The 12,209-nt window shown below is 60.3% G+C and overlaps 1 protein-coding gene across 1 annotated transcript in view; it reads left to right on the top strand.

Moving 5' to 3' along the window:
- Nucleotides 1-11,259, top strand: part of VAC14 (VAC14 component of PIKFYVE complex) — a 101,165-nt gene extending 89,906 nt beyond the window's left edge. Inside the window, exons 15-19 of the mRNA XM_077756336.1 lie at nucleotides 1,193-1,367; nucleotides 2,785-2,903; nucleotides 4,057-4,136; nucleotides 5,911-6,061; nucleotides 10,642-11,259. Coding sequence (XP_077612462.1) covers nucleotides 1,193-1,367; nucleotides 2,785-2,903; nucleotides 4,057-4,136; nucleotides 5,911-6,061; nucleotides 10,642-10,804 — 688 coding nt within the window. The 3' untranslated portion in view covers nucleotides 10,805-11,259. The remainder of the gene's footprint in view (nucleotides 1-1,192; nucleotides 1,368-2,784; nucleotides 2,904-4,056; nucleotides 4,137-5,910; nucleotides 6,062-10,641) is intronic.
- The last annotated feature ends 950 nt before the right edge of the window (nucleotides 11,260-12,209 follow it).

Genomic DNA, 12,209 nt, shown 5'->3' with positions numbered 1-12,209 from the left:
CCGGCTCCCTGGTTTGCCCTTCTGGATTTTCAGGAACCTTGGGATCCCTGGACTCCCGCAGGAAGGGCCACTCGTACCCTCAAGGCCAGGCCTCCATGGACACCATGGCAATCTAGGAAGGTCATCAGGCTTCCTCCCAGCCTGTCCTTGAGACTTGCCTGTCACTGTTGACGTCATCTGGCCCAGGGACCCTGGAAAAATCTCCTTTTCTCCATTCTCTGGATTTCCGGTTTTCCTTTTAATAAAATTGAGACTCTTTTGCACAAAGCCCAAGTCTTATCCCCCATAAGACTCTTACTAGAGAAGTGGCAGAAGGAAAAGCGGCCCTAACTTTGCCTCCCTGTACCAGCGTTTCATTATCCAGTCAGCAAAGAGAAAACTCAGGGTTGTCGGGGCGCCTGGGTAGCTCAGTCAGTTAAGTGTCTGACTTCGGCTCAGGTCATGATCTCACAGTTCATGGGTTCCAGCCTCTCATTGGGTTCTGTGCTGACAGCTAGCTCAGAGCCTGGAGCCTGTTTCAGATTCTGTATTTCCTTCTCTCTCTGACCCTCCCCTGCTCACGCTGTCTCTCTCTCTCTCTCTCTCTCTCTCTCTCTCTCTCTCAAAATAAATAAAACATTTTTTAAAATTAAAAAACAAAAAAACAAGAAAACAAATTCAGGATTGTCGTAGGGTTCGTTCATCCCACAAGCACCCCCTGAACCCCTGCTACCAGCAGGCACCGTGCACTCCAGGTGGGGGTGCAGCTGTGAACAAACAGGTTCCTGACGCCAGGGGGGAGGGCAGAGGACAGCACACGGAGGACCAGTACGTGTGGTACTTGTCACATGAAGACAATGTTCTANGCTGTGCTATGCGGGAGATATTGCTGTGCTATGCGGGAGATCGGAAAGGTAACTTGGGGCTTCTGTGGAGATATTGGTAGCCGCAGGCCCACTGCTTCTCTCAGAATTCCATTTGGGGGCACAGGGCGGGGGAGGGAGGTGAATCCAGCCTGCGGGGCTCCAGAGTTGCTGGGCCAGGGTGAGCAGTGTTGGGAGGCATGGGGCCAGGCCCCACTGACCCCCACAGGCCTCAGAGCTGGGGTCCCAGGCCAGACCCAGAAGAGCTCAGGGTCCCTCAGGATGCGGTAGGAGGGGTTCCAAGTTTAAGCCCAGAGGTTTCCATAACCTCCGCTCTTCCTGTCTTCCAGGCAGCTCTGCCTCCTGCTGAATGCAGAGAACATCTTTCACTCCATGGCAGACATCCTGCTCCGGGAGGAGGACCTCAAGTTCGCCTCAACCATGGTCCACACCCTCAACACCATCCTGCTCACCTCCACAGAGCTCTTCCAGCTGAGAAACCAGCTCAAGGACCTGAAGACACTGGTACTCCATGGCCGGGGTGTCGGGCCCTGGGGTTAATCCCGTGTGCACTCGGGCACACAGCTATGCTCGCCCACCCCAAGGCCCCAGGAGGCTCACAGAGAGGAGACGGGATGAACTCCGGATCTCCGGGTCCGGTGTGAAACACAGATTCCCCGAGGTTGGCTACATGGAAGTGCCAGCTATGGCAGTAAGTCCCAGCCGGTTTCCTTAGGGCCGCTCACTGCGGAGATCTTTTCCCACAGAAGGCTCTGGACTCTAGGGTCCACATGCCTTCCAGATCCACCAAAGACAGTGTGTTTTCACTCATTCGTACCCCACCCCAGTGTCTGAGGGGGTCACTGCTCCCTTGCAGAATGAGCAGGTTGGGTTCTGTGGCCGTGTTAGGGGACCCAGCAGTTCATGCCACCCTGTCTGAGTCAGGTTTCTGGATGACAGCGTCTCCAGACATCAGGGGCTCTCTCTCTTCCTCCTTTTCCCCGGCCCTGTCCCCGCTCTCCAGCAGTTGGACATGTCTGTCTCACAAGTCATCCTGTCCTAAGCCAGGGTGTCACAGCACTGCCTGGCCCAGGCTTTGAATAAGAACCCACCAGGGCTGGTCAGAGAGAGCAGGGAGGCACTCAGAGACCATCCTGTCCTGCTCTGGGGGACACGGGTCAAGGGTCTGGCTCGGCCCAAGGGCAGGAGGCTGAACCGACCCGGATGTGCTGGTGGCTCCAGGGGTCTCATTCCCCAGTGTGGGCTGTGGTTTCCACCCCCACACCCTGCTTCCCAGCTCACACCCTGCCTTGGCCCACTCTTGGGGAGTCTCAGGGACATCCAAGCCTCCATCAGGGCGTCTGGGGCCAGGCAGTTCAGAACGATCCAGGCCACCTCTGCCTTCTTCCTCTGGTTCTTTCCAGACATTCACAGAGGACTTAAGGATTTTTCTCAGGGCAGAGGGGTCCCCCACGGTGTGGGCCCCGTTCCGGGCCACTTCCCCAGCTCCAGGTGGGCTGCAGAGGAGGGAGGAGATGGTGTCTGCAGTGGAGACAGGACGCAGCCAGGGAGAGCCCAGGCCCTGAGGAAGCTTCCTCCCTGCCCACACCCCAGCCCTCCCAGCCCCACAGGCTCCAGGACCACACAATTACTGCTCTTTGCCGAGGGCAGAAATGCCAGCACAGAGGACAGGCTCGCGCCTGACCCGACCCTCACAGCCACCACCACGTGGCTCTGTGGGACCGGGAGTAATGACAGGGTCTGAGGAAGAGCTGTCAGCATTTCCTTTGTGATAACTTGTTCCCAGCTGGGCTGCCAAACACAGCCCTGGGTGCTGAGCTGTCTCCCCGGCACTGCACGAGGGCCCCTGGGTCTCAGGCCCCGGGTGGACCCCGGGCGGGAAGGAGTGGGAGCTCTGCCGCTCATACGTCTTCCTCCTCAGGAGAGCCAGAACCTGTTCTGCTGCCTGTACCGCTCCTGGTGCCACAACCCAGTCACCACAGTGTCCCTGTGCTTCCTCACCCAGAACTACCGGCACGCCTATGACCTCATCCAGAAGTTGTATCCTTCGCTGTCAGTGTCCTTCCCGTCCCGCCACTGAGGGACAGGCAAGTGCCAAGTGCTCCCTTTCCACCGCCGTCGTGCCCCATCCCTGTGCTCTGCTTCCAGGCCTTGTGACACTGGGTCTGCCGAGGGCACGGCCGGGGGCGTGCCAGGCCTTGTGGAGGGGAGCTGGCCCTGGAGAAACCTTATAAGCCAGGGAGCGAGGCTGAGCAGGCCTAGCCTGGTGCTGCCGGGTGCAGATGGAGCCGCCCAGGTGAGGGTGCCCCGGGGCGGAGGCGGGGAGAGGCCGGGACTGGAAGGCGGGTGGACCTAGGCGAGGTCTGCTGGCAGGAGCTGCGGTGTCTCCAGCACTGCTGGTGAGGAGCTCATGGACCTTCTGGGGCCACAGAGTCAGAGCCCAGCTTGGCAGAGACCCAGAGGGGAGAAGCCACCTGGAGGAGAGGCCTCAGTGAGACAGAAGACCCCAGCATGTCCCAGGGCCTGTGAAAGGCACCCATAGGCAGACTGGGCAGTTCTTAAAACACTGCAGTAAACCAGCTTCCCAGATTGAAGAACTAGTTAGGATGCAAAATGGGCCTCCTTTCCTGACGGGCCACGCGTTGGGGGTAAGGAGAGAGGGTCCTGAGTTGCCTCCATTAAGGATTGGTGTGGCCTGGCCTCACTCCCGCAGGGTGCCTGCTCTCTTTCCACACCCTAGATTTGCTTTTCTCAGCCACTGGAATGGTCCAGAAACTGCGGGCCACACACTTGCACAGCCCTGACCTTGGCCCTACTGACAAGCATCCACTCTGGCAGGAACCAGGACCTTTCCTGCTCAGCCTCCCCCTCCCCACAACACAGGCTGCAGGGCTGAGATAAGAGCCTTTCGGAGCCGGGAAGGCGCAGAGAAGAGAGCCACAGAGCAGAGCCGGAGTGCCCATGCAGGGGGGACAGCTGTGCCATTTCTCATTTAGAGGGACAGAGAAGCAAAGAGGCAGATGGACTGGTGTCCTCCGTGTACCTTCGTGCTTAGGCAGAAGCAGGCTCTACGTACGAGGCCAGGGCCCCAGTGGGAAGAGCATGTGTTCCCAGCTCTCCAGACCCCACCCCAGCAGAGGCCCCTCACAGAGATGGGCAGTCCTGGCTCGTCTTTCCTTGACCACCCACCCAGCGGGGACCTGGAAGTCACGGTGGATTTCCTCACGGAGGTGGACAAACTGGTGCAGCTGATCGAGTGCCCCATCTTCACATGTAAGAGCCCAGCCCCAGGAGCGCAGCAGGGGTGGGCCCAGCTCAGCCGCTCTGCCCCTGCTGGGGAGGGAGGCAGGAAGGGCACTCACCCCAGGGTGTTTCCTAGAATGTCAGGAATGAAGACTGGGGATGACAGGGCTGGGGAGTCCAGTCCAGTAGGACTGAGACATGGTGTCAGGACCTGCGCCTCGCAGTGGCCAGCACGCAGCCAAACCCACCTGANCGGTGGGGGGCGGGGGGGGGGGGCTAGAGCAGTGCTGCCAGGGGCTGTTGAGGGAGCCATCCCAGGGCTGTTTGCAGCCACCTCAGAACACGCTGCCCTGTGCCCAGGAGCCACGCCCTCCTCTCTCTGCAAAGCAGTGTTTGGCGGGAGTGGATGGGCAGGGGCTCCCTGACTGTGACATCCAGGCCAAATGTGCAAAAGTGGCAGCTGATTGGGGCGAGCACAGCTCCTGGCGCCTCCGCACACACAGTGCTCGCCCCCCAAAGTAGGCGACTTGGGATAAAACTTGCGTGTTTACTTAGGTGAGGCAGGGGAGCGGGGAGGTGGCCCTGTCGGTGGCCTCCTTGCTGCTGAGCCGGTTGCCTAGGCCTCCTGCCCTCTGGCAGTGCCTCTGACACACCCAAGCTTCTCCACACGGCCAGGCACCACAGTGGCAGATGCCCAGGAGACCTGAGAACAGGAGGGCGACCCCGTTCTCAGCAGAGTTTATCAAAGCCGGTTCCCTGGCCCGACAGCTCACTTCCCCAGGGGCCCCTTGGAGCAGCCAGGCCCACACTCACCTGAGGTCAGGTCCAGCCTGACCCTGGAGAAGTTACAGGCATCTTCTCACCAGGCCCAGGGCTTCACTGGGGCGACCACGGCAGATTGACTCTGGTCCTGCCCGGCGCCCAGCCCAGCCCTGGCTTGCCTGGCCCTCAGTGCTACCTGCCTCGGCCCCACAGTCCCAGGGACGTCTCCTCAGGTCTCCACTGGTGGCTCCTGCTGCCTGTGGTATGCAGAGGGTCGGGCAAGGCCTCAGGGCTCTGGCTCCAGTGTCAGCCCAGACCCCCGCACCACCGCTGCTAGCGTGATGCGGCCTCTCCAGAAGTTTGTGGCTCGTTCTCCACAAAGGATGCCTAGGACTGGGCCTTAGAGACATCAGAAAGCAGGAGCCAGCGATTCTCCTGGAGGGGCTCAGAGGAGGGAAGCGTGGGCCTGTTGAATTGGGACGGGTGCCGGGCAGGGCCAGGGGCGCCTCTCCTGCCTGGTGGGGTGCTGGCAGGGCTTGTGTCTGAGGTGGCTTTCCAGAAGCACCTACCAGACACTCCTGAGCTTGGTGTGTGTTTAGCCACACAGAAGCATTTTTCTACCCTGCCCTCCCTTAAAGCTGCCCTAATCCGGTCTTTCTCTCCCGCTCACCCTATTTATAGCTCTCTTGTGCTGGCACGTGCGGAGCGGAACAGGGAATCTGTTACACTACAGGCCCCAATCCCCCTCGTCACCAGGCTGTAGTCAGTGTAGGGGCTTGGGGACGAGGCTCTGGCAGCAGCTTGGGGGTCACCAGGCTGAGGTGACTCTCAGGACAGATGGCTATGTGGGTGGGCAGGAAGAACGGTGAGATTGGGGTTGGGGGGGGGAAGGCTGCCGGAGGAGGGGTCAGGTGTGTTTGGCTGTAGAGGAGCCCCTGCCTCGCTCTAAGCCACAGCCACCCGGCTGGCCCCCTCCTAGGCAGGCCAAAGCGTGGCCAGGGCAGTGCCTGACCCCTGACCTCTACCCTCTGCCCTGCCGCAGATCTGCGCCTGCAGCTGCTGGACGTGAAGAACAACCCGTACCTGATCAAGGCCCTCTATGGGCTGCTCATGCTGCTGCCACAGAGCAGCGCCTTCCAGCTGCTCTCGCACCGGCTACAGTGCGTGCCCAACCCCGAGCTGCTGCAGACCGAGTGAGTGCCGGGCGGGGACCGCCACCCTCCACCTCCATGGGAGGCAGACACTTCCTCCACCGAGAGAGGCCAGGCCAGAGGGACTCGGCACGAGGTGGGGTCTCCCTTGTCTTGGCATCACGTCCCTCTGGCACTGTGGAGACTGGCCACCCCACCGCCACTTGCACTCAAGCCTCTTAAAGCACCAGCCTGGGGGCTTCTGCAAGTGTTTGCAAAGTGGTAGAGGGTAGCGAGATCGTCTCCCAGCAATCAGGGTTGAGTTCATCTAGAAAATGAAAGGGCCTTGCAGAGTCACCCAGACGGAGGCCCCTGGAGGGAAACTGTAGGAGGAGGAGTTCATGTCCTAGGTCAGAGACGGGGTCCAGTCCTGCGGCAGTAGGCATGAGAGCCAGGCCTCAGGCGGCCCTCCCCTCCGTCTGTGGCAGAGGCTCCACAGAGAGACCCCAGCATCCCTGGGACAAGGAGGCACCCGTGGCTACACTGCTTGAGCCCTAGCCCTGGGAAGAACGGGTCCCGGGCGTCCCTCCACCACGAGGCCCAGCAGGGCAGACTCCGTGCAGGAGGGCCATAGCCCAGCAGGGCGGGGGGCGTCCAGCCAGGCTCCCACCCCGAACCCACTGCTGGCCCGGCCCCCAGAGCCTGTTGGGCCGTGTCTATATTTGGTAACCCTTGGAGGCTTTGCCTCATCCACAGGCATTTGGCATCCGAGATGGAAAATTTCACTTGTCAGGTCGCCATGGAAACAAGCAGAGCCACTGAGAAGATTTACGCTGAATGGAGCGCACCCAGCTTGCATCAGATGCCCTGTGTGTCTAGAATTCCCTCCCAGGCTGTTAGAGCCACTTGGCAGGCCTGGCACCTGGCTCCTGCGAAGGGCCTCAGGCTTAGGCCTTGGGACTGATGCAGGCATCCTTGAAATGGGCCTGCCTCACACTCAGAGCCCCTGACCCAAGCCCCTATGCCCTCCATGGCACTGGGTTTAGACTCCCACCACCCTTCCACCCAGCTTGGCCTCTCCAGAGGCTGGGTGTGGGCCACCTGACAGGCTGGCCACCCTAGGCTGGCTGGAGGGACTTGAGCCCCAAGCAGGTGTGGCCCCCAGGCCAAGGCCCAGCTTCTGCCTCCTCCACCCCTTTTTCCAGACAGCAGTGCTCTGAGATGACAGGGCTAGGCACTGTCCCAGCAGCTCTTAGTGACACCCAGGTAATCCCCAGAGGAGCAGGGAGTTGGATTTTGCACTTGGAGCCCCTTGATCGGAATACTTCTAGCTCCTGGGACACAGGGGCCCTGAAGCCACACCGTGCTTCCCTGGCCTGGCCCCTGCACCAACCTTTCCCATGTCCGGTGGGTGTTGGGGTTAACGCTGGCAGACACTTAGAATTCCTCCTTTCCTGGTGCAGGGGGAGGGGAGAAGGAGGCAGGAATAGCTGCTTCCCTGTGACCTTTGGTTCTTGTCTCCACCCCCACCCCCAGCCCTGCTGCCTTCCTGAAGGAGGGTCCTTAGCCAGGCCACAGACCCTGTGATGCTAACGGCCATTCCCTTGTCTGAGCTCTGCACACAACATCTCCCTGTCTGGGGTGAGGAAGTAAAGCTCAGAGTGATAGGAGCCCTCCCTGCATGCCACAGACCAGGACACAAGTTTGCAGAGGAAAAGCTGGGGGAAACGGCTTCTCTCAGAGCCTCCCATGGCCAGAGTCAGAGAAGTCTTGGGCCAAGGGGTTGAGGCCTCTTAGGGGATTCTGCAGGCCAGTGGACAGTTCAGAGGCCTGGACTAGGATCTGGTCCAAGCTCTGCTGAGGATTTGCTCTGTGACCTCAGACAAGCTCCTCTCCTGGCTCGAATGAGCATTCGGACTAAATGGATGCTTGAGGCTCTGCCCAGCCCTCAAGGCCCTGGGTTCCCAGCCTTTCTTTGCAAGGACCTAGGAAGAGCTGTGTCACAAATACAGGCAGGGAGAGATGGGGCAGGGAAGGGGACTCCGGAACAGCTGGGGGAGGGGTCAGATTGCAAGGCTGGGCACAGAGGGGTGGCTCACACCCTGGAGAGGAGGCAGAGGACAGTCACAGCCCTGGGAGGGGCAGGCAGCTGGAAGACAGCTTTGGGTTGCCTGACAGGCCTGCAAGCCGGAGCAGCTGGGGCGGTGCGGGGGGAGTGGGAGGAGGGGTCTGCACCCCTTGCCCATCCCTCATTCCATGTGCTTAAGGCACCAGCAGGGCTTGGAGACTCTGGCCCCCCTCAGGCTTCCAGGCCACTCCCCAATGATTATCTCAGTGAGGCAGGAGGGGACCTCTGAAGAAACTCGGGCTGCTTGCCAGCATTAGCCTGGTGACAGGTGCATGGGTGGGTGGGACGGCAGGAGAGAGGGCTGGCTTTGGGTTCTGGAATCCCATCTCCACTGCTGGCGGGTGTCCCCCAGGCACTGATGGCCTGAGGAGTGTTGTAAACAGAACTCAAAGGGCCTGAGCAGCAGCCATGCCCACTGTGACAGGCGGGGAGAGGATCCTGGCCCACTCCCGTGGGACATGCTCCTCCCACTTCCAGACCTCCGGCCAGGAAGGATCCAGGAAGAGAGGCCGAGTCCATGAGGGAAGCACTTGGCACCATGAGGGCCCAGAGAGTGCAGGGTGTGGCCCCCTCCTCCTCACCCCCACACCTCCCTGGCCTTATCTGTGCACATCACCCAGGTCTGCTGTCCACTGCTGACATCTTCACGGAACCCCCAATCTCAGTCCTGCCTCTGGCCAAAACGCCTTGGCGTGTCATTAGTGTTGAGGGGAAAGGTGTACAGACCCATGAACACCCAGCATCCAATGCCATATCCAGTGTCCTGTTTGGCCCCACGTTTCTGGACCGGCAGATCTCTCCTGCATCTCATCTACTTGGCTGAGGCAGCACCTGGTCACTCCATGGGGCTAGAGCTCTAAGCTGCAGGGTGTCCCTCGGCCTCCCCAGAAGCCCAGGCAGTGCCACCTGGCGGTGCCCAATTCCCAGGAAAGAGTCCAGAATGCTGCCCATAGTCTAGCCCCCCCCTAGAGTGGGCCCCACCTGGCTTCTCTTGATCGTTGTTTAGCTAACATTGCCTGAGCCCCAGGAAAGCTGCAGCCAAGGCAGAATCCAAGGTGTCTTCAGATGGCACATCTCCAACAGGAAGGGAACAACAGTGAGTAGGGGTGCAGGGGGCCACCTCCAAGCTTCCAGATGGCATCCTGACCATGGGGCGGCTCTCACTGCCCCTGGTCCTGCCCCAGCAGTCAGGTCAGAGTTGCCTGTCAGGGGCCAAGTTCATTGGTGAGGGTTTCCTTTAGGTGAAGTGCCATGGTGTTTCCCCCAAAATGGACTGAGCCACCGATGCACCCCAGGCCTTGAGCTGCTCGGTCCTGGCCAGCCTAACCTCGGGGGCACAGTGGTCATAGCCACAGTGGCTGCACAGGAGACCTAGGCCGGGGCTGGGTACCAGCCCAAGCTCTTACATGTTGAATCTGAACCACCGCCCCCCCGCCTCCCAGTGGAGAGGCCCCTGTGGCAGTCCCTCTCTACAGATGGGGAAACTGAGTTACATGTCCAAGGCCAAATAGCTAGGAAGTGGTCATATTACAGTTGGATCCAGGCTTCTCTAGCTCCTGTGCCCAGCTGCTGCCTGGAGCCTATGAACTCACAGGGGCCCAGGATTCTCATGAACAGCCCACAGCCTTCATGAGACCTCCTTACCAGGGCCACTGGGTCTCAGGGGCTAGAAGCAAATACTTCTCCAGCCCACACAGATCTGTTTCCCAAGTCAGTGAGGCTACAAGAGAGGAACAGACTCCTGACACTCTGATGGAGGGATGGTTATAATGGGAAGGGGCCCAAGGAGACCTGGTCCCCAGGAGCACGCTGAACAGGGCCACTACGCCGCACAACTCTAGGGAACATCAGGCACACTGTGGCTATGCGCCGCACAACCTGTGCAGCTGTACTGAGCAACCGGGAGGGTGGTCACAGCAGGAGCTGTAGGAGCCGTCAGCATGCCCAGTGGTGAGACCAGCTCTCCTTCCCCAGGGACAGGGAATGACTGCAGGCCTGTGGACCCCAACACTCAATAATAGATGTCCTGCCAAGCCCAGTGGAGACTCTTCAGCAGTAGACAATCCCTGTTGTCTGCAGGCCTAGTCCTGCCCCCAGAGAAAGGGCCAGGCTGCCTCCTCCCCCTCCTCCCTGGACCCTGTTCCAGGCCCCAGCTGGCTTCCTGGCTGGCTGCTAGCCCTGGCTTTCACCCCAAAGGGAGCCAGTCGTAAACAGGAAATGCTTCCCAATGCGATGCCTGCTCTGGGCCCCATCGCCAGCCCACAGACTAAAGGCCATATCCAAGCAGCAGTGTTGACTGGTCCCAGCAGCTGAGGGGGAGGGGATGTGCATGGGGCTTCCCTACTTTGGGGCTGTTGGGCAAGGGTTACAGAGGCTGAGGCAGACTCGCCAAGGTTGAGCTCCATCAGCCTGTGGCCCTGCCCCGCCCCTCGCCCTCCTGTGCCCAGCGCCGCCTGCCCCCAGCTCCCAGCCATGTGTGCTGAAACCCATACTGAGCCCTTCTCCTTCTCCCCAGAGACAGTCCACAGGCAGCTCCCAAGTCACAGAAAGCGGATTCCCCCAGCATCGACTACGCAGAGCTGCTGCAGCACTTTGAGAAGGTCCAAAAGAAGCACCTGGAAGTGAGGCACCAGCGGAGCGGGCGTGGGGATCACCTGGACCGGAGGGTTGTCCTCTGAGGCCTGGCTGGAGAAGGGCCCAAGGAGTGGCCCCATGGAGCATTTGGGGTCTTCACAGTCCCTGAGGAGCTCGGAGACCTGCCTCTAGGGCAGGGCTGGGCCTGGCCACCAGCGCGGGGTTGGGGGGACAGAGGCTGTCCATCCAAGCTCCCCTCATAGCCCAGCCCCCTTGGGCCCCCAGTGCTGACAGCTGCACCCTGGCATTCAGACACAGCTGGCTTCCCACCAAGGCAGGGGGGCGGCTAAAGACACCACCCATCCTCTGGAACTGGTCTCTTTCTAATATTCTCTTGTGAAAGAGCTTGACCTCTCCAGCCCACCAGACCTCTGGCCTTGAGCTGATGTGTGTGTGTACTTAGCAGTATGCATATCTGTCTGCAGCTGGAGGCCGGCACAGAAGTCCATATGAATGACACACCCCCTGCCCCAATAAAGAAATGACAGAAAACCTTCAACCTGCACCTGTTTGCTCCTTCCCACTGTCACCTGCTCCCTGCCTGACTGATGCTGCAGCCACCCCAGTACCTTCTTGCCTGTCCTGGAGTGCTGGGCTCATGGTGGCCCCAGGGAATGCTGGCTGCACCTGGAAAGGCTGGTCACTGCACAGTCCCTGACGGGTATGTCCTTGGGTCCCAGCTCTCGCCTCCAGGATACACCCCTTCCTGGAGACCACCAAGCACTGGCCTGACTTGGAACCCTGAACCCTACCTTCCCAGGCACCTACTCTGACTTTTCCCTACGGATTCCCCCAGGGTGATGGGTCATGTCCACATTGAGCAGAGCCAGACCTTGAGTTTCTGAATGAAAGGGCACTCACTGCACACTGCACATCACAGGAAATGGAAGGAAAGGCCCAGCGAGACCAGTGCAGGGAGGGAAGAGGTGGTCTGGGCGCCCACCCCTTGATTTGGCTAAATAAGCCTCAATATACGCCAGCAGGCCACAGCACCTGACTCCAGGCTTTTGGGAAGCCTCTCACTGGCCTAATGAGCTCCCAGGTGGCTGGAGTTTGGGAGAATGAGCTTTTGTGCAAGCTCTTCCCCTCTGGGCCCCAGCCTTGCGCACGGAGGGTGGGTTTTCCTGACGGGAGTCTCCAGGACGACAGGCTGTACTCGCCCCATCGTCCACGTGAAGACGCGTGCGTCCCCACGCACGTGTACCCAGGCGTCGGGGACTGGGGACGGCAGCCCACCTCTGCTCAGCCGGTCCAACACCTGACCCCACTGACGAGTAAGTAGGTTGCCCGACCAGGTAATGACTACCCTAAAAGCTCAGCCAGGAGCCCTCGTGCGAGCGGCTTCGGCGCCGCTTTAAAAAGCAGCCAAAGCTTTTGGAAGAGCGTCCGAACTCCTCAGTGCCTGGGATGAGATGTCCCAAGGCGGGCGACACCATGCGACCCCCCTCT

This window comes from Crocuta crocuta, unplaced genomic scaffold, assembly GCF_008692635.1.
Source record: "Crocuta crocuta isolate KB4526 unplaced genomic scaffold, BGI_CrCroc_1.0 scaffold388, whole genome shotgun sequence".
In the NCBI taxonomy this organism is placed as follows: Eukaryota; Metazoa; Chordata; class Mammalia; order Carnivora; family Hyaenidae; genus Crocuta; species Crocuta crocuta.
This window is presented reverse-complemented; position numbering and strand designations above follow the sequence as displayed.